Source organism: Heterodontus francisci, chromosome 26 (assembly GCF_036365525.1).
Source record: "Heterodontus francisci isolate sHetFra1 chromosome 26, sHetFra1.hap1, whole genome shotgun sequence".
NCBI lineage: Eukaryota > Metazoa > Chordata > Chondrichthyes > Heterodontiformes > Heterodontidae > Heterodontus > Heterodontus francisci.
In genome coordinates, this window is record NC_090396.1 from 33,332,940 (window position 1) to 33,351,879 (window position 18,940).

The 18,940-nt window shown below is 43.3% G+C and overlaps 1 protein-coding gene across 2 annotated transcripts in view; it reads left to right on the forward strand.

The window, feature by feature from the left end:
- The window catches only part of tbcd (tubulin folding cofactor D), a 370,097-nt gene that overhangs the window by 93,220 nt on the left and 257,937 nt on the right, over positions 1 to 18,940 (forward strand). For both annotated transcript variants that reach the window (XM_068057991.1, XM_068057992.1), the window contains exon 11: positions 3,414 to 3,474. In XM_068057991.1, the coding sequence (XP_067914092.1) occupies positions 3,414 to 3,474 (61 nt within the window). The remainder of the gene's footprint in view (positions 1 to 3,413; positions 3,475 to 18,940) is intronic.

Sequence of the window (18,940 nt, forward strand, 5' to 3'; positions counted from 1 at the left end):
TCCTTTGATAAGGAAAGATGAATTGGGCAGAGTTTCCATTCCTGATTGCTGAACAACACCTTTTGTTTAGTCTGTCAATATTGGTTCCGAGCATGCTGAGGCGTGACTATATTGCGCACTGTAGTTGAACAGCCTGCTGGCAGTTACTGTTCAGGCTCGCTCCTGAAAAATTATTATTTGTGAGGTATCAGAGAGCCTTGTGGAACTATATCTAAGGAGGCAGAGTGGAGAAATGGGTAGGAAAATGGAAGGGATTTTTGCATGCATTTCGTGCTTCTTATGGAGAGGTAGGAACATAGGAGCAGGAGTAGGTCATTCAGCCTGTCGAACCTGCTCTGCCATTCAATTAGTTAATGGCTGATCTACCTAAATGTCACTTTCCCACATGATCCCCATAATCCCTTGATGTCATTAGTATCCAGATATCTATCAATTTCTGTCTCGAATATGCTCAATGATTGAGCTTCCACAGCTCTCTGGGGTAGAGAATTCCAAACATTAGGTTGGTGCTGGGCATTGAAAACTTATTTTAGGCACTCAGTGACGGACTGGAGCCCTCTAAGGCTAGGGTTAGCACAGATAGATGAATAGTCAAGTGCTCTCGTACTCTTAATTAATAATATGCCTCATCTTAAACCTCAGAGGAGTTCTTAGAACTGCACTATTGATGGATTGGCTGGTCTCAGAGTTCATAAACTATTATCTTTTGAGTGAGTTTGCCAATTTAGTTGCCCACTAGGAACTGGATTGTGACTGCCCAAAATTATTTTGCATAATACAGCAGCAGATACATGATGCTGTCATCCCACTTCACAGCTGGATTTTACCTGACACCCCACAGGTCTTACGATTTGCTTCATCTAATGTTCTCTGAACTTATAAAACAAAAATAAATGACACCGATTGAAATGTTTAATTTGAAGAGGCTTTGAAATAATTTCAAATAGGAGCCAACTGCATTCCTGCATTTCATAGCATGATAGCCATAGGCTGGTTCCTACTTTTTTTGGTGAGATTGATAGTTGGTGAGTTTTGTATATTTCCACAGATAACTTAGGAGAAAGTAGCATGATTGACTCAACAATGCTATTTGTACTGGAAACTATAATACTCTGTTAACTGTATGCATTTGTTTTTAGCTGTGTTACCTTGAACACATGAAATAATCCCTCATAGATTCCATATATGAAATGGAAATCATGTACCTTTGATATGATCAGTAACAGTGCAGAGAAATGCTCTTTGTGCTTTAAGAGGCTCTTGATTGAGAAGATTTTTGAATGTATTCTTTAAGGAGCGATGCTTTCCCTGATTAAGTATTCTTTTCCTCTTTATTTGTTTTATAGTCATAGAGTTTTACAGCGCAGAAACAGGCCCTTCGGCCCATCGTGTCCATGCCAACCATCAAGGACCTATCTATTCTACTCCCATTTTCCAGCATTTAACCCGTAGCCTTGTATGCTATGGCATTTCAAGTACTCATCTAAATACTTCTTAAATTTTGGTTCCTGCCTCTATCACCCTTTCGGGCAGTGTGTTGCAGATTCCAGCCACCCTCTGGGTGAAACATTTTTTGCTCAAATGCCCTCTAAACCTCCTGCCCCTTACCTTAAATCTATGCCCTCTGGTTATTGACACCTCCGCTAAGGGAAAAAGTTTCTTCCTATCTACACTATCTATGCCTCTCATAATTTTGTATACCTCAATCGGGTCCCCCCACAGCCTTCTCTGCTGTGAGGAAAACAACCCTAGCCTGTCCAGTCTCTCTTCATAGCTGAAATGCTCCAGCTCAGGCGACATCCTGGAGAATCTCCTCTGCACCCTCTCCAGTGCAATCACATCCTTCAGTGTGGCGACCAGAACTGTACACAGTACTCCAGCTGTGCCCTAACTAGCATTTTGTACAGCTCCATCATAACCTCCCTGCTCTTATATTCTATGTCTTGGCTAATAAAGGCAAATATCCCACATGCCTTCCTAACCACCTTATCTACCTGTGTTGCTGCCTTCAGTGATCTATGGGCAAGTACACCAAGGTCCCTCTGACCCTCTGTACTTCCTCGGGTCCTACCATCCATTGTATATTCCTTTGCCTTGTTAGTCCACCCAAAATGCATCACTTCATACTTCTCAGGATTAAATTCCATTTGCCACTGCTCCGCCCATCTGACTAGCCCGTCTATAGCGTCCTAAAATCTAAGGTTTTCCTTCTCACTATTTACGACACCACCAATTTTCGTGTCATCTGCGAACTTACTGATCATACCTCCTATTTTCATGTCTAAATCATTAATGTACACTACAAACAGCAAGGGTCCCAGCACAGATCCTTGCGGTACACCACTGGTCACAAACTTCCAATCGCAAAAACAACTCTCGACCATCACCCTCTCCCTCTTGCCACAAAGCCAATTTTGGATCCAATTTGCTAAATTGCCCTGGATCCCTTCTTATCCAATCTCTTATGCGGGACCTTCTCAAAGGCCTTACTGAAGCCCATGTAGACTACATCAACTGCTTTACCCTCATCTATACATATAATCACCTCGAAAAGTTCAATCAAGTTTGTTAGATGTGATCTCCCCCTGACAAAGCCATGCTGACTATACTTAGACTTCTGAATTGTTGTTTAATCCCTTGGAGTTGTTTATTTTTGTTTCTTGCTTCCTCTCCTCCTCACTTGAAAGTCTTAACGGCAGCTAGCAGATGATGTTTAGTGTTTTTTTTTGTTGGTTTTGGTAGTTAACATTGTGAAATTTAATCGCAGAGGGTATCGCAGCCAAGCCTGTTCTTGTCGTCTGACATTTCATTCAAGCACACTATCCGGCTAGAGTTATTGGATACTGATGAGTATGATAGTACTCTGATTTTCCTTTCCTCGCGCAGGGATTCTGAGGCCAGTTGTGCCCATACTGCCAAATGAGCTGTCAGCATGAACCAGGATCAAACCTGGTACTTTCTGGCCTCATTTTTTCAGTTACATACTGCCATTAACAGTGGAGCCATTAGAGAAGCTGGAGTTCTCTATTTCATAATTTGTATGTTCGACATATTTATGTTTCCTGCAAGTGAGTGGTGCATCATTTACTGCACAAAAGCAGTCAAATTTATAAAACCTGTTTAATGCATAACATCTATACTGGGCATAGAAAGGATAAATTCACCTGCAACATTTTTGTACTTAATCTCCGACCAGCATTGCCTTTGAATACAACTCTACATTAGGATTGGTGAACTGGTAATATACAAAGTGTTAATTAACTTAATTGTATGAGAGAGTAAATGGTATGCTATATTTAAAAAATGTGTTTTAGTTCTGTGAAAATTAATTGAGATATTCAATTAATGTAGTGATGGAAATTCCATCACTCAATTCATCTGTAGTTCACTTTTTTTCTGTGATCTTCTTCCAGAGCAACTGCTGTTTGGGTTGAAGGACAAAGATACTATTGTCAGGTGGTCTGCAGCAAAAGGGTAAGTAAGTTGCCCTACATTAGGTGATAATTACTATTTTATGTTAACCATTTAATTTTAATTTTATGATGATTGCCTCAGTTGAAAACAAATAACATTGTAAGTGTAACTGATTTGTAATAACTGATGACAGCAGAGCTTTGTCACACATCAAGCAAGGAAAGTCTCTATCATACCCTCTTTATATGAGTTCAGGCAAACCAGGTTTTGCCTTGGGGTTGGGAAACAGCCAGTACAAGAGAATATCCTGAAAATATCCATTGTGTCCTTGAGAAAATGATACTTGTGTTGAGGGACTTCAGTTCTGTGGTGAAACTAGAAAAACTGGGATTGTTCTTAGTGCAGAGAAGGTTAAGAGGGGATTTAATACAGCTGCTCAAAATTATGAAGGGGTTTGATCAAGTAGGGTAGTGAGAAACTGTTTCCACTGACAGGAGTGGCCGGTAACCAGAGGACACAAATTTAAGTTAATTGGCAAAAGAATCAGGTGACATGAGGCATTCTTAATGCAGCAAGTTATTACAATGTAGAATGCACCCTCTGAAAGTGGGGTGGAAGCAGATTCAATAACAAATTTCAAAAGGGAATTGGAGATGTACTTGAAAGGAAAAATTTATAGGGCTATGGGAAAAGAGCAGGGGGTGGAACTAATTGTGTAGCTTTTTCAAAGAGCCAGCACAGACTGGGTGAGCAGAATGGCCTCTTTCTGTCCTATATAATTCTTTGAGACAAACTATCTAAAAAATGCAAACGAATTATATTATTTGAATATCAGCCAGCAAACGGACTTTCTAAGTGATTAGGTGATAATCTAAATACTGCCAAAATTACTGATTCTTAAAATGACGATAGGTATTTTGTTTATAGATTTAGATCAGATATTCAAAATGGTTTCTGTTGTGATTACATGTCAAAAGCAAACTAACCATCAGAAGGTTGCTATTCAAACCTCTTCTATGCCCAAATAATAGAAATAATTTAAGTTGCTTAATTGCCTTGCTGTTGAGAAAAACACAACTAATCTTGAATTGAGCTTCCTTCAGTAGCAGCGCAGAGATAAACATAAGCCAGCAGCCTTGATCTTCTCGGTTCCCTGGTTTATATCATCTGTTTCATCTTTGGACACCAAGATGGGCTTCATAGAGTTACTGGTCACGTAGATCTCAATATTAAAACAAAGTTCCATCTTCACACATAGTGCCGTGTGGCATGACCACTGTGCTGAATGGGCGAGATTCAGAACAGATCTGGCAGCTCAGAACATGGCTTCCATGAGGTGCTGTGGACCATCATGAGCAGCAGAATTGTATTCAACCACAATCTGTAACCTCATGACCTGGCATATCCCTCACTCCACCATTACCATTAAGCCAGGGGATCAACCCTGATTTAATAAAGAGTGCATGCCAGGAACAGCACCAGACATCCTTAAAAATGAGATGTCAATCTGGTGAAGCAATGACTCAGGACTACTCGCATGCCAAACAGCGAAGGCAGCATGCAGTAGACAGAGCTAAGCGATCCCGCAACCAACGGATCAGATAAAAGCTCTTCAGTTCTGCCACATCCAGTTGTGAATAGTGGTGGACAATTAAACAACTAACAGGAGGAAAAGGCTCCACAAATATCCCTAGCCCTAGCCCTATCCCCAATGATTGTGAATTCCAGTACATCAGTGCAAAAGACAAGGCTGAAGCATTTGCAGCCATCTTCAGCCAGAAGTACCAAGTGGATGATGCATCTCAGCCTCCTCCTGAGGGCACCAGCATCACAGATGCCAGTCTTCTGCCAATTCGATTCACTCCATGTGATATCAAGAAACAGCTGACAGCACTGGATACTAGAAAGGCTATGGGTCCTGATAGCATCTTGGCTGTAGCACAAAAGCCCGTTGCCAAGCTGTTCCAGTACAGCTACAACACTGGAATCTACCCAACAATGTGGAAAATTGCACAGTTATGTCCTGTCCACAATAAGTAGGACAAATCCAATCTGACTCATTGACACCCCATCAGTCCACACTCGATCATCAGCAAAGTGATGGAAGGTGTCATTGACAGTGCTATCAAGCGCCATTAAAACAACAACAACCTGCTCACCGATACTCAGCTTGTGTTCCGCCAGGGCCACTCAGCTCCTGACCTCATTACAGTCTTGGTCCAAACATGGACAGAAGGCTGAACTTGAGGTGAAGTGAGAATGATTGCCCTTGATATCAAGGACCAAGTGAGGCTTCAAGGAGCCCTCGCCAATTTAGTTTTAGTTTAGTTTTAGAGATACAGCACTGAAACGGGCCCTTCGGCCCACCGAGTCTGTGCCAACCATCAGCCACCCATTTATACTAATCCTACACTAATCCCATATTCCTACAACATCCCCACCTGTCCCTATATTTGAAGTCAATAGGAATCTGGGGAAAACTCTCTACTGGTTGGAAACCTATCTAGCACAAAGGAAAATTTTTATTTTATTTAGAGATACAGCACTGAAACAGACCCTTCGGCCCACCGAGTCTGTGCCGACCAACAACCACCCATTTATACTAACCCTACAGTAATCCCATATTCCCTATCACCTCCCTACACTAGGGGCAATTTACAACGGCCAATTTACCTATCACCTGCAAGTCTTTGGATGTGGGAGGAAACTGGAGCACCCGGCGAAAACCCACGCAGACACAGGGAGAACTTGCAAACTCCACACAGGCAGTACCCAGAATCGAACCCGGGTCCCTGGAGCTGTGAGGCTGCGGTGCTAACCACTGCGCCGTCCTGTATAAAATTGTTATGGTTGTTGGAGGCCAATCATCTCAGCCCCAGGACATTGCTGCAGGAGTTCTTCTGGGTAGTGCGCTGATGATTGTACGATGTTCAGTATAATTTGCAACTCCTCCGATACTGAAGCAGTCCATGTCCAGATGCAGCAGTCTACACAGAGCTGGTGAGTCTGGTGAGAAGGAATTTTAAGGGTTAATTTCAATCTAAAGTCTAGTTTTTTTCTTCAATTTAACAATTAACTAAAACTTACTCCTTAAGTTAGAAATTAAGTTTTATTCCAACCTTAAAACAGGGGTATACAAGACCTCTGGGAGCAGCTGCAGCTAGTTACTAAGGTAGCTGGCTGAAACTGGTTTTCAGAAGCTTGAATCAGTTGTTTTTCAGAAAGTATAAAAGCAGGGCTGAGTGCTGCTTTGAGTGCACAGAGTGTAAAGTGGGAGTTCAGTGAAGGAGGTCTCCTTTCTTTTTCTACCTTTTTTAACCTCCAATAGCTGGCTCTTTCTTTGGTACAGGGGAAGAAGCTCATTGGTGAGTAATGGGTAAGTTATTCTCCGTATTCTAATTGTGATAGTTTTTAAAGTTACGGTATGGCATGTGAGCTCGGCCAAGGTAAATGTACATCCTGTGGTATGTAGAAAGTCATGGATGCACTGTGTGTCCTAGATGCACACATCTGCAGGAAGTGTCACCAGCTGCAGAAACTTGAGCTCCGGGTTTCAAAACTCAAGCAGCGGCTGCAGTCACTGATGTGCGACCGCGAGGCAGAGGACGACGTGGATAGCACGTTTAGGGAGGTGGTCATATCACAGGTTCGGAGCTTGTAGGCAGAGAGGGAATGAGTGACCACCAGGCAGGTAATCCAGGAATCCTGTGAGTCTATCCTGCTTGCTAATCGGTTTTCCATTTTGGATACTGGCGAAGGCGATGATTCCTCAGGGGAGTGCAGCCAGAGCAAAGTCTGTGACGCAACTGGTGGCTCAGCTGCACAGGAGGCGAGGAAGACAAGTGGAACGCAATCGTGATAGGCGATTCGATAGTCAGACGATTAGACAGGCGTTTCTGCGGCAGTAAACGTGACTCCAGGATGGTGTGTTGCCTCCCTGGTGCCAGGGTCAAGGATGTGATGGAGCGGCTGCAGGACATCCTTCTGGGGGAGGGTGAACAGCCAGAGGTCATGGTCCACATTGGTACCATTGACATAGGTAGGAAGAGGGATGAGGTCCTGAAAGCAGATCTTGGGGAGATAGGAAGGTAATTAAAAAGCAGGACCTCGAGCAGTAATGTCAGGATTATTCACAGTGCCACATGCTAGTGAGCATAGGAATAGGAGGATTGATCGATTGAACACGTAGCTGGAGAATTGGTGTAGGAGGGAGGACATCAGATTTCTGAGGCATTGGGACTGGTTCTGGGGCAGGTGGGACGTGTACAAGATGGATGGGCTACACCTTAACAGGATCGGGACTAATATCCCGACAGAGAGATTTGCTAGTGCTGTTGGGAAGGGTTTAAACTAGCTTTTCAGCGGGTTGGGAACCTGAGGGGTAGCTCAAATTGGAAGGAAGTAAAGCTGGTAACAGTCTGAAAGTAGGAAGCGAAATTAGAAGGCAGGCGAGTATCAACTAGGCATAGAATGCAGAAAAACGTCAAAAAAACAAGGTTAAGGGCACTCTAACTGAATGCATGCAGGATTCGCAACGGTAGATAATTTAAAGGCACAAATAGAGGTAAATAGATATGATCTAATTGCCATTATGGAAATGTGGCTACTGGGTGACCAAGACTGGGAACTGAATACTCAAGGACATTCAACATTTAGGAAGGACAGGCAAAAAGGAAAAGGAGGTGGTGTTGTGCTGATAAGGGATGGGATCAGTACATTAGTAGGGCAGGATCTCAGATCGGAAGAACGAAATGTGGAATCTGTTTGGGTGGAGCTAAGAAACAGCAAGGGGCAGCAAAGATTGGCAGGAGTTGTTTATAGGCCACCAAACAGTAGTGGTAGTGTGGGGCATGGTATTAATCAGGAGCTTAGAGAAGCATGTAGCATGGGTAATACAGTAATCATGGGTGATTTCAATCTGTGTATCGACTGGGTAAACCTAATGAGCACTAATGCTGTGGAGGATGAGTTTCTGGAGTGTGTTAGGGATGGTTTTCTAGAGCAGTATGTTGAGGAACTGACTGGAGAACAGGCTGTTTTAGACCTAGTATTACGTAATGCGAAAGGGCAAATTAATAATCTTGTTGTAAAAGAACTTTTAGGGATGAGTGACCATAATATGATCAAATTTTATATGATATTTGAAAGTGAGGTAGTTCAATCTGAAGTCAGGGTGTTAAATTTGAACAAAACAGGTTATGAAGGTATGAGGGACAAATTGAGGTGGATTGGGAAAATTCATGAAAGGTATGACAGTACATAGGCAGTGGATAGTCTTTAAATAATTATTACAAGGTTTACAGCAACTATATATTCCTTCAAGGCAAGGAAACCCAAAAAGAAGTCAGTCAACCGTGGCTAACGCTGTTTAGGATTGTATAAGATTAAAAGAGAAGGCCTATAAAGTTGCCAGAAATAGTAGTAAACCTGAGGATTGGGAGGATTTTAGAGTTGCATCAAAAGAGGACCAAAAAACGGAAAGAAATGGAGAATAGAATACAAATGTAAACTAGCGAAAAACATAAAAACGGACTGTAAAAGCGTCTATAAGTATGTAAAAAAGGAAATGTTTGGCTAAGACAAATGTGGGTCCATTACAGGCGGTCAAGAGAATTTATAATGGGGGATAGAGAAATGGCAGAGAAGCTAAATGATTACTTTGTGTCTGTCTTCACTGAGGACGATACAAGAAATCTCCCAGAATTCGAGATCTAAGGGACTAGGAGGAATTGAAGGAAATTAGTTTTAGTAAGAAGCTTGTATTGGAGAAATTACTGGGGCTGAAGGTTGATAAGTTCCCAGGACCTGATATTCTACATCCCAGAGCGTTGAAAGAGGTAGCTATAGAGATAGTGGATGCATTGGTGATCATCCTCCAAAATTCTATAAATTCTGTAAAGATTCCTGCAGATTGGAAAGTAGCAAATGTCACCCCACTATTTAAGAAGGAAGGGAGGGAGAGAGAAAACAGGGAACTATAGACCTGTTAGCTTTGCATCAATCGTAGGGAAAATGTTAGAATCTATTCTAAAGGATGTGATAAATGGGCACTTGGATAATAATGATTTGATTGGGCATGGTCAACACAGACTTATGAATGGGAAATCATGTTTGACGACCCTGTTGGATTTTTTTGAGGATGGTGCCAACAGAATTGATAAAGGGGAGTCAGTGGAAGTGGTATACTTAGATTTTCAGAAGGCTTTTGCTAAAGTCCCTCACGGGAGGTTGGTTAGCAAAATTAAAGCACATGGGATAGGAGGTAATATACTGGCATGGATTAAAGATTAGTTAGCAGGCAGAAAACCGAGTAGGAATAAATGGGTCATTCTCAAGTTGGCAGGCTGTGACTAGTGGGGTACTGCAAGGATCAGTACTTGGGCCCCAGCTGTTCACAATATGTATCAATGATTTGGATGTGGGAACCAAATGAAATATTTCCAAGTTCGTGGATGACACAAAACTAGGTGAATGTGTGTTGTGAGGAAGATGCAAAGTGGATTCAAGGGGATTTGGACAGACTTAGTGAGTGGGCAAGAACATGGCAGATGAAATATAATGTGGAAAAATGTGAGGTTATCCATTTTAGTAGGAGGATCAGATATGCAGAGTATTTCTTAAATGATAAGAGATTAGAACGTGTAGATGTACGAAGGGACCTGGGTGTCCTCGTCAGTAAGTCACTGAAAGCTAACAAGCAGGTGCAGTAAGCAATTAGGAAGGCTATTGGTATGTTAGCCTTTATTGCAAGAGGATTTGAGTACAGGAGTAGCAAAGCCTTGCCTCAATTGTATAGAGCCTTGGTTCGACCGCACCTGGAGTACTGTGTGCAGTTTTGGTCTCCTTATCTTAGGAAAAATATTATTGTCATAGATGAAGTGCAACGAAGGTTCACCAGTCTTGTTCCCGGGATGTTCTATGAAGAGAGATTGGGGCAACTGGGCCTGTATTCTCTAAAGTTTTGAAGAATGACAGGTGATCTCTTGAAACCTACAAAATACATAAAGGGATAGACAGGGTAGATGCAGCTACGATATTTCCCCTGGTTGGGGAGTCTAGTACCAGGAGACAATTTCAAAATAAGGGGGAAGTCGCTTGGGTCAGTTGAGGAGAAATTTCTATACTCAGAGGGTTGTGAATCTTTAGAATTCTTTACCCCAGAGGGCTGTGGAAGCTCAGTCATTGTGTATGTTTAAAGCTGGGATTGACAGATTTTTAAATACCAATGACATAAGGGGATATGGGGCCAGTGTAGAAAAAAGGCATTGAAGTGGATAATCAGCCATGATCGTATTGAATGGCAGAGCAGGCTCAATGGGCTGAATGGCTTACTCCTGCTCTTATGTTCCTATAACCTGGACAGCATTTAGGCTTGAACTGATAAATGGCAAGTTATATTCACGCCACACAAAATTACTAAAGTGTTTTTTTTTAAGGACTTAAGATTGAAGTGGGTAGAACAAGGCCCCTAGTATAATTAGTATTTTTTAATTAAGGGAGTAACTAATCGAAAGGTAAGTCATGGCAGGAGAGCTCAGCCCCGTGATATGCTCTTCCTGCGCTCTGTGGGAAATCAGGGACGCTTCCAGTGTCCCTGGCGACCATGTGTGCAGGAAGTGTATCCATCTGCAGCTACTGGCTGCCCACATTACAGAGCTGGAGCTGCGGGTGGATTCACTGTGGAGTATCCGCGATGCTCAGGACGTCGTGGATAGCACGTTTAGTGAGGTGGTCACACCGCAGGTAATGGCTGCACAGGCAGAAAAGAGATGGGTGACCACCAGACGGAGTAGTAGGCGCAGGCAGGTAGTGCAGGAGTCCCCTGTGGCCATCCCCCTCTCAAACAGATATACCGTTTTGGATACTGTTGGGGGGTGGGGGGGGATGACCTCCCAGGGGAAAGCAGCATCAGCCAAGTTTGTGGCACCATGGAGGGCACTGCTGCACAGTCGGGGAGGAAAAGGGTTGGAAGAGCTATAGTGATGGGGAATTCTATCGTAAGGGGTGCAGATAGGCGTTTCTGTGGCCACAAACGAGACTCCAGGATGGTGCTAGGGTCAAGGATGTCTCTGAGCAGCTGCAGGGCATTCTGAAAGGGGAGGGTGAGCAGCCAGAGGTCGTGGTCCATATTGGTACTAACGACACAGGCAGGAAGAGAGATGAGGTCCTGCAAAGTGAATATAGGGAGTTACGCAGAAGGTTAAAAAGCAGGACCTCGAGGGTTGTAATCTCAGGATTACTCCCTGTGCCACGTGCTAGTGAGGGTAGGAATAGGAGGATTAGGCAAATTAATGCGTGGCTGAAGAGCTGGTGTAGGCGGGAGGGCTTCAGCTATTTGGATCATTGGGATCTCTTCTGGTGCAGAGGTGACCTGTACAAGAAGGACGGGTTGCATCTAAACTGGAGGGCGACCAATATCCTTACGGGGAGGTTTGCTATTACTACTCGGGAGGGTTCAAACCAGTCTTGCAGGATGGTGGGACCCAAAGTAATAGTCTCTCCGATGAGATAGTTGAGGCAAATGTAGAGGTTAAAGCAAGCAAGTCCAGTAGGCAGGCCGAGCAGGGGCAGGACAGGGAGCGTGGAAGGTCTGGTAGGCTAAACTGTATTTACTTTAATGCAGGAAGCCTTACAGGTAAGGTAGATGAACTCAGCGCATGGATCGGTACATGAGATTGTAATATTATAGCTATTACGGAAATGTGGTTGAGGGATGGGCAGGACTGGCAGCTCAATGTTCTGGGGTACCGATCCTTCCGCCGTGACAGAGGTGGAAGTAAGAGAGGAGGGGGAGTTGCACGATTGATTAGGGAGGACATCACGGCAGTACTTAGCGAGGATATCCCGGGGGGAATGTCCAGCGAGGTCATATGGGTAGAACTTAGAAATAAGAAAGGGGTGATCACTTTGATGGGATTATACTATAGGCCCCCCAATAGTCAGAGGGAAGTGGAGGAGCATATATGTAGGGAAATCACAGATAGATGTAGGAATTATGGGGTTGTAATAGTAGGTGATTTTAACTTCCCTAATATTGACTGGGACTGCCTTAGTGCTAAGGGATCAGATGGGGAAGAATTTGTTAAGTGTGTCCAGGATAGTTTTCTGTAGCAGAATGTGGATGGCCCTACTAGAGAAGGGGCTACACTCGACCTCCTCTTAGGAAATGAGGATGGGCAGGTGGTTGATGTGTCAGCAGGGGAGCACTTTGGGACCAGTGACCATAACTCTATTAGCTTCAAGATAGTTATGGAAAAGGATAGGACTGGTCCTCAGGTTGAAGTCCTAAATTGGGGGAAGGCTAATTTCGATGGCATCAGCCAGGAACTCTCAAAAGTTGAATGGGAGAGGCTATTTACAGGTATTTACGTCTGGCAAGTGGGAGGCTTTTAAAAGTGAGATAGGAAGAGTTCAGGGCTGGCATGTTCCTGTTAGATGGAAGGGCAAGGCTGGCAAGTTTAGGGAACCTTGGTTGACGAGGGATATTGAGGGTCTGGTCAGCACAAAGAAGGAGGCATGTGTCAGGTATAGGCAGCTGGGATTGAGCGAGTCCCTCGGAGTATAGGGGATGTAGGACTACATTTAAGAAGGAAATTAGGAGGGCGAAAAGGGGCCAAGAGATTTTCCCGGCAGATAAGATAAAGGAGAATCCTAAAAGATTCTGTAAGTATATTGGAATAAAAGGGTAGCTAGGGAGAGAGTAGGTCGCCTTAAGGATCAGTGTGGCAATCTAAGTGTGGAGCCACGGGAAATGGGCGAGTCTTAAATGAATATTTCTTGTCTGTATTTACTGTGGAGAAGATCACGGAAGCCAGTGAGTTCAAGGGAGGGAACACCGATATCCTGGAGCATATCAACATTACAAAGGAGGAGGTGTTGAAGGTTTTGAAGCGCATTAAGGTGGATAAATCCCCAGGGCCTGACAGGTGTATCCTAGGATACTATGGGAAGCAAGGGAGGAGATTGCTGGGGCCCTGGCAGAGATTTTTGTATCATCGTTAGCCACGGGTGAGATACCGGAAGCCTGGAGGATAGCTAATGTTGTGCCTTTATTTAAGAAGGGCAGCAGGGATAAGCCAGGGAACTGCAGGCCGGTGAGCCTTACATCAGTGGTTGGAAAGTTATTGGAAGGGATTCAGAGAGACAGGATTTATATACATCTGGAAAGGCATGGTCTGATTAGGGATAGTCAGCATGGCTTTGTGCAGGGGAAATCGTCTCATGAATTTGATTGAGTTTTTCGAGGAGGTGACCAAGAGGATTGACGAAGGCAGGGTGATGGACGTTGTCTACATGGACTTTAGCAAGGCCTTTGACAAGGTCCTGCATGGTATGCTGGTCCAGAAGGTTCGAACACATGGGATCCAGGGTGAGCTAGCAAATTGGATACAAAATTGGCTTGGTGATAGGAGGCAGAGGATGGTAGTGGAGGGTTGTTTTTCAGATTGGAGGCTGGTGACCAGTGGTGTGCTGCAGGGATCGGTGCTGGGCCCTCTGTCATATATATTAATGACTTGGATGTGAATGTAAGGGGCATGATTAGTAAGTTTGCAGTTAACACCAAAATTGGTGGTATAGTGGACAGTGAAGAAGGTTGTCTAAGGTTACAACAGGATATAGATCAACTGGGAAAGTGGGCAAGGGAGTGGCAAATGGAATTTAACACAGACAAGTGTGAAGTGATGCATTTTGGGAAGTTAAACCAGGGCAGGACGTATACAGCGAATGGCAGTGCCCTGGGAAGTGTTGTTGAGCAGAGAGACCTTGGGATGCAAGTACATAGTTCCCTGAAAGTGGCAACACAGGTAGACAGGGTGGTGAAAAAGGCGTATGGCATGCTTGCCTTCATCGGCTAAGGCCTTAAGTACAAGAGTTGGGACGTCATGTTACAGTTGTACATAACGTTGGTTAGGCCGCATTTGGAGTACTGTGTGCAGTTCTGGTCGCCGCACTACAGGAAAGATGTGATGAAGCTAGAGAGGGTGCAGAAAAGATTCACAAGGATGTTGCCTGGTTTGGAGGGCTTGAGTTATAAAGAGAGATTGGATAGGCTGGGTCTGTTTTCCCTGGAATGAAGGAGGCTGAGAGGTGACATGATAGAGGTATATAAAATTATGAGAGGCATAGATAGGGTAGTTAGCCAGAGTCTGTTTCTCATGGTAGGGGTGACTAAAACTAGAGGGCATAGGTTTAAGGTGAGAGGGAGGAGTTTTAAAGGGGATCAAAGGGGTAAATTTTTCACACAAAGAATAGTGGGTATCTGGAATGAGCTGCCTGAGGAGGTGGTGGAGGCAGGAACAGTAGTGACATTTAAGAGGCATCTGGACAGGTACTTGAATGAGCAAGGCATAGAGGGATATGGAATTAATGCAGGCAGGTGGGATTAGTATAGATAGGCATTATGGTCGGCATGGATGGTGTGGTGGGCCGAAGGGCCTGTTTCTATGCTGTACGACTCTATGACAAATGCCAGGCAATGACCATTTCCAACAAGACAGAATCTAACCATCTCCCCATGACCTTGCTGAATCCTCCACTATCAACATCCTGGAGGTTACCATTGAGCAGAAACTGAACTGAAGCAAGTCGCATAAATATTGTGCCTACAAGAGTCGGTAAGAGGCTGGGAATTCTGTGGTGACTAACTCGCCTCCTGACTCCCCAATGCCTGTCCACAATCTACAAGGCATTGGTCAGGAGTGTGATGGAATACTGTCCACTTAACTGGATTTGTGCAGCTCCAACAACGCTCAAGAAGCTCGACGCCATCCAGGATAAAGCAGCCCGCTTGATCAACACCCCATCCACCACCTCAAATATTCACCACAGTGGCAGCAGTGTGTACCATCTACAAGATGCACTGCAGCAACTCACCACGCCTTCTTCAACAGCAACTTCCAAACCTGTGCCCTTTTTCACATAGAAGGACAAGGGCAGCAGATGCATGGGTACACCACCACCTGCAAGTTCCCCTCTAAGTCACATGCCATCCTGAGTTGGAAATATATCGCTGTTGCTTCACTGTCACTGGATCAAAATCCTGGAACTCCCTCCCTAACAGCACTGTGGGTGTGCCTGCACCAGATGGACTGCAGCAGTTCAAGAAGGCAGCTCACCACCACCTTGTCAAGGGCAGTTAGGGATGGGCAACAAATGCCAGCAAATCTCCATAAAATGAATAAACCTCCCCAAAAACGCGGGCGGGGTGGGGGGTGGGGGGGGTGTTGTTGTAGAATGTGCAGAATAAGAACACAACCCACTGCGCATGTGTTGTCACCATTTCTATGCCTGTGGATATTCGGATTCCAAGTGCTCCGCTGTGGAGAGGTGGCACATTTATTTAACATATTGAAATTCGGCTCCCAGAGCGCCCATTTGGGAGCCCAATTTGAAATTAACTGTTCATATGTGGGGCTTCCAGGGGTTGAGAAACTTGGTAGTGAAATGTCAGCAGGAGTTCCAAGCTCCCCAATATCAGTGTCTATCACAGCACTCCTTTTGGACTCTGGAGCAGAGTGCTTCTGTCAAAGCCTCTCAAGCCTTCAGCATCCATTATGACCTAGTCTTGCTAGGTTCTTTGGCCATTTTCGGCCTCACCCACACCTTCTTTGCCTCCCTGTAAGTATTGGGGCCTTAATATTTAATCTCTCTCTAATGAAACTATGTTATTGTTTTGGAACAATTTATGTATGGTGAAAGCAGTTATTGTATTGTTGGTTATGTGCTGTTTTCCTGCTTCTGTGTAATTATTAGTTCAGTTTGAACTAGCAAAAATGCTACCGCTAATTGTAACTCTTTTGCTCATGGAAGCTGCCCTTTTGCTGTGAATGTAGTTTGAAAGTGCTGGAACAAAGCCTGAATGATGACAATTGGTAACAATTAAAGAGGAATAAATATCGATCCAAGTCCAACAAAATGGGTTAAAGTTTTAATTAGTGAAGCAAGTGACAATGGTGATGAGCATTTGATTTCAAAGACAAAAATAGAGAGTAAAAATTGGCTTGTCTAGCAGTGGTGGAAAGCCAGTGCCATCACAAAGCTGGAATGCATATGCAAGGTGTAGAGAAGAAAGTAAATACGCATTAAAAGTAGGTAAATGGAGTCGAGGGACATATGAGCCATGATCTAATAGAATGGCAAAACAGTCTGAAGGGGCTGAATGGCTTGCTCCATTTCCTATGTTTAAAACACTCCTTAAATCCACCTCTTTAACCAAGGTTTTTTTCACCTTTCCTGGTATCTCCTCCATTTGCTTTATGTATATGTTTTTGATTGTCTCTTTGAAGCACCTTGGGATGTTTTTCTATGTTTAAGGCACTATGTAGGTAAGTTGTTGAATTTGACACAGTACTTGGGTTGTTTGCTATAAATAGGCAACAAATAGAATGTAGTTCCCTCATCCTAATAGATCCATATCTGGTATTAGTAATTAGGGTTCTGGTACCAGAGGGCAGAATTTTCACATTCATAAATTTTGAGATGCTGATTGTGAATTTACTGGAAGATCATTTCGGGTTTGCAAACCAATGCGCGATCAGCCAGCTGACGGTTGGATGCTTTGTTCAGGGACAGAGGCTTCACCAACCTAAAGATCAGGAAGTCTGATTGTCCAGAGGCATGGTATCTGTGCTGCATTAACTCTGAGGGCAATGGAGGCATGCAAAAGAGTAGAAACTTTCCTTCAGTGAGCCACTTGGCTTACAGTTGTAGAGTCTAGGTTATGTGAGTCAAACAGGACAAGTAAGCCTACCATGAGTCTGTGTGGAGGCAGGTGGACAGCACTTGAACAGATTCCCTGACGAACTAACACACAAAATCCCTTGCCAGCCAGGAATTGCCTGTCGAGTGTGAAAAGCATAACATATTAGAGATGTTAGTTACAGAAGAAAATCAAAATATCGTGTAGAGCCTTTTAACTGGAAAGGCTTGTAACCATTTTCTGAGAAGTTAATCTCACCTGGAGATCTTGCAAGTTTGTCTAGGAGGTATCAGTGAGTAACTATCTTCAAAGCTTTGGGAGGGGTGAGTTATCTGACTAAAACTTATTATTGAATCAGTTTAAATTTTGGTTTGTTAACTATGCATCAGTCATAAAATATTTTATTAGAAAAATAGTGGACTTACACTTGCTGTATGAGCTCGACGTCAGCACATGCACGATTTTCACTGGGGATCATTGGTTGCTCCACGTTTTCCTGGGCACTGATGCCAAAAGTAGTGACCTGAGATCAGCTTAAAAAAGCAAGGACCATGGAACAAAATGGTTGAGCAACAGACTCTTTCTACATTGTGAACATTTACACTTACATAGTTGGCAGTATGAAATGTGAGTTAAATAAAAAGAAAAATGGCCACACCCAGAAACACGTGTTAGGTTGTGCCCAGAACATTCTGTGTGGAAATAGAGGAATTTACCAACCACTACTTCTGGGGATACTGTTTATCAAGCCCCTGCTTGAAGTTAATTTCTTAAATAGCGCTAGCTGAAGATACTGTAGGTTAAGTTTTCTATGTTAACCCCCTGCTGCACTTATGTGCAGTTTTTAAGGAAAGTCTTGGCTTTCAATCATGAAACAAAATAAACTGTTTCGAAACAAAATAATTTAATTCTAATAGACAAAACAAATGGTGAGAGAAGTTTCAATGTTGCTCAACTTTGATTTTTGTGGACTAGTAACACTCTTATTTCTGAAAGAAATATAGAATTTTAATCTTGTGTAGTTTAACCTTATGTATCTCATCAGAGGCCACATTTGGAATATTGCCTTTGATATTTAACTCACCCCTGTCAAACCTTTAAAGATAATTATTCATTGATGTCTCTTAGACAAAGCACTGCTTAGCAGGAACAATGGTTGGAAGTAGAGAGAAAACTTAGAGTACAGAACCACAGAGCAAACTTAACCAGACTCAAGTGAGTCCAGAGATTAGAGCTTTATTTTTCCACAGAATGGTTGAGATGTGCAAAAGCAGTTAGCAACATATCCAGTTAACATATTTAAAATGAAACTGGATAAATGTCAATGTAATTTCATGCTATAAATATAGAAGTGATCAATTATAATGTAGATTCTGACAATTGGTGCCTTAGTCCTGAGGTAATGAAAATGTATTCAATTGAGAGTCAAGGGACTTTTCTGGAAATATGGGGAAGTTTGGGATTTTGGTTTTAATGCCTCATCTGAAAGATGATATCACTGACAATGCAGCACTGTCTCAGTACTGCACTGAAATGTCAACCTAGATTATGCGCTTAAGTTCTTGAGGGAAATTTGAAGCCGTAACCTTCTGACTCAGGTAAGCCTGCTACTACAAAGCCAAGCTGGCACTGGAAGGAAGTAACTGCATGCCCAGAACCTTCTAGTTAGTACCATTTATTGACTTCAATGCTAAGCAGGTGCTTTTTCACTCAGTTATCTCTATAAGGTCAGTTGGTACCAGACAATTTTTTCTATGTTTCATTTGGTGAATTAAAATAACTATGGTTGTCAATGTGCTTTTTTTTCTTCTTAATGTTTGCTTAGTT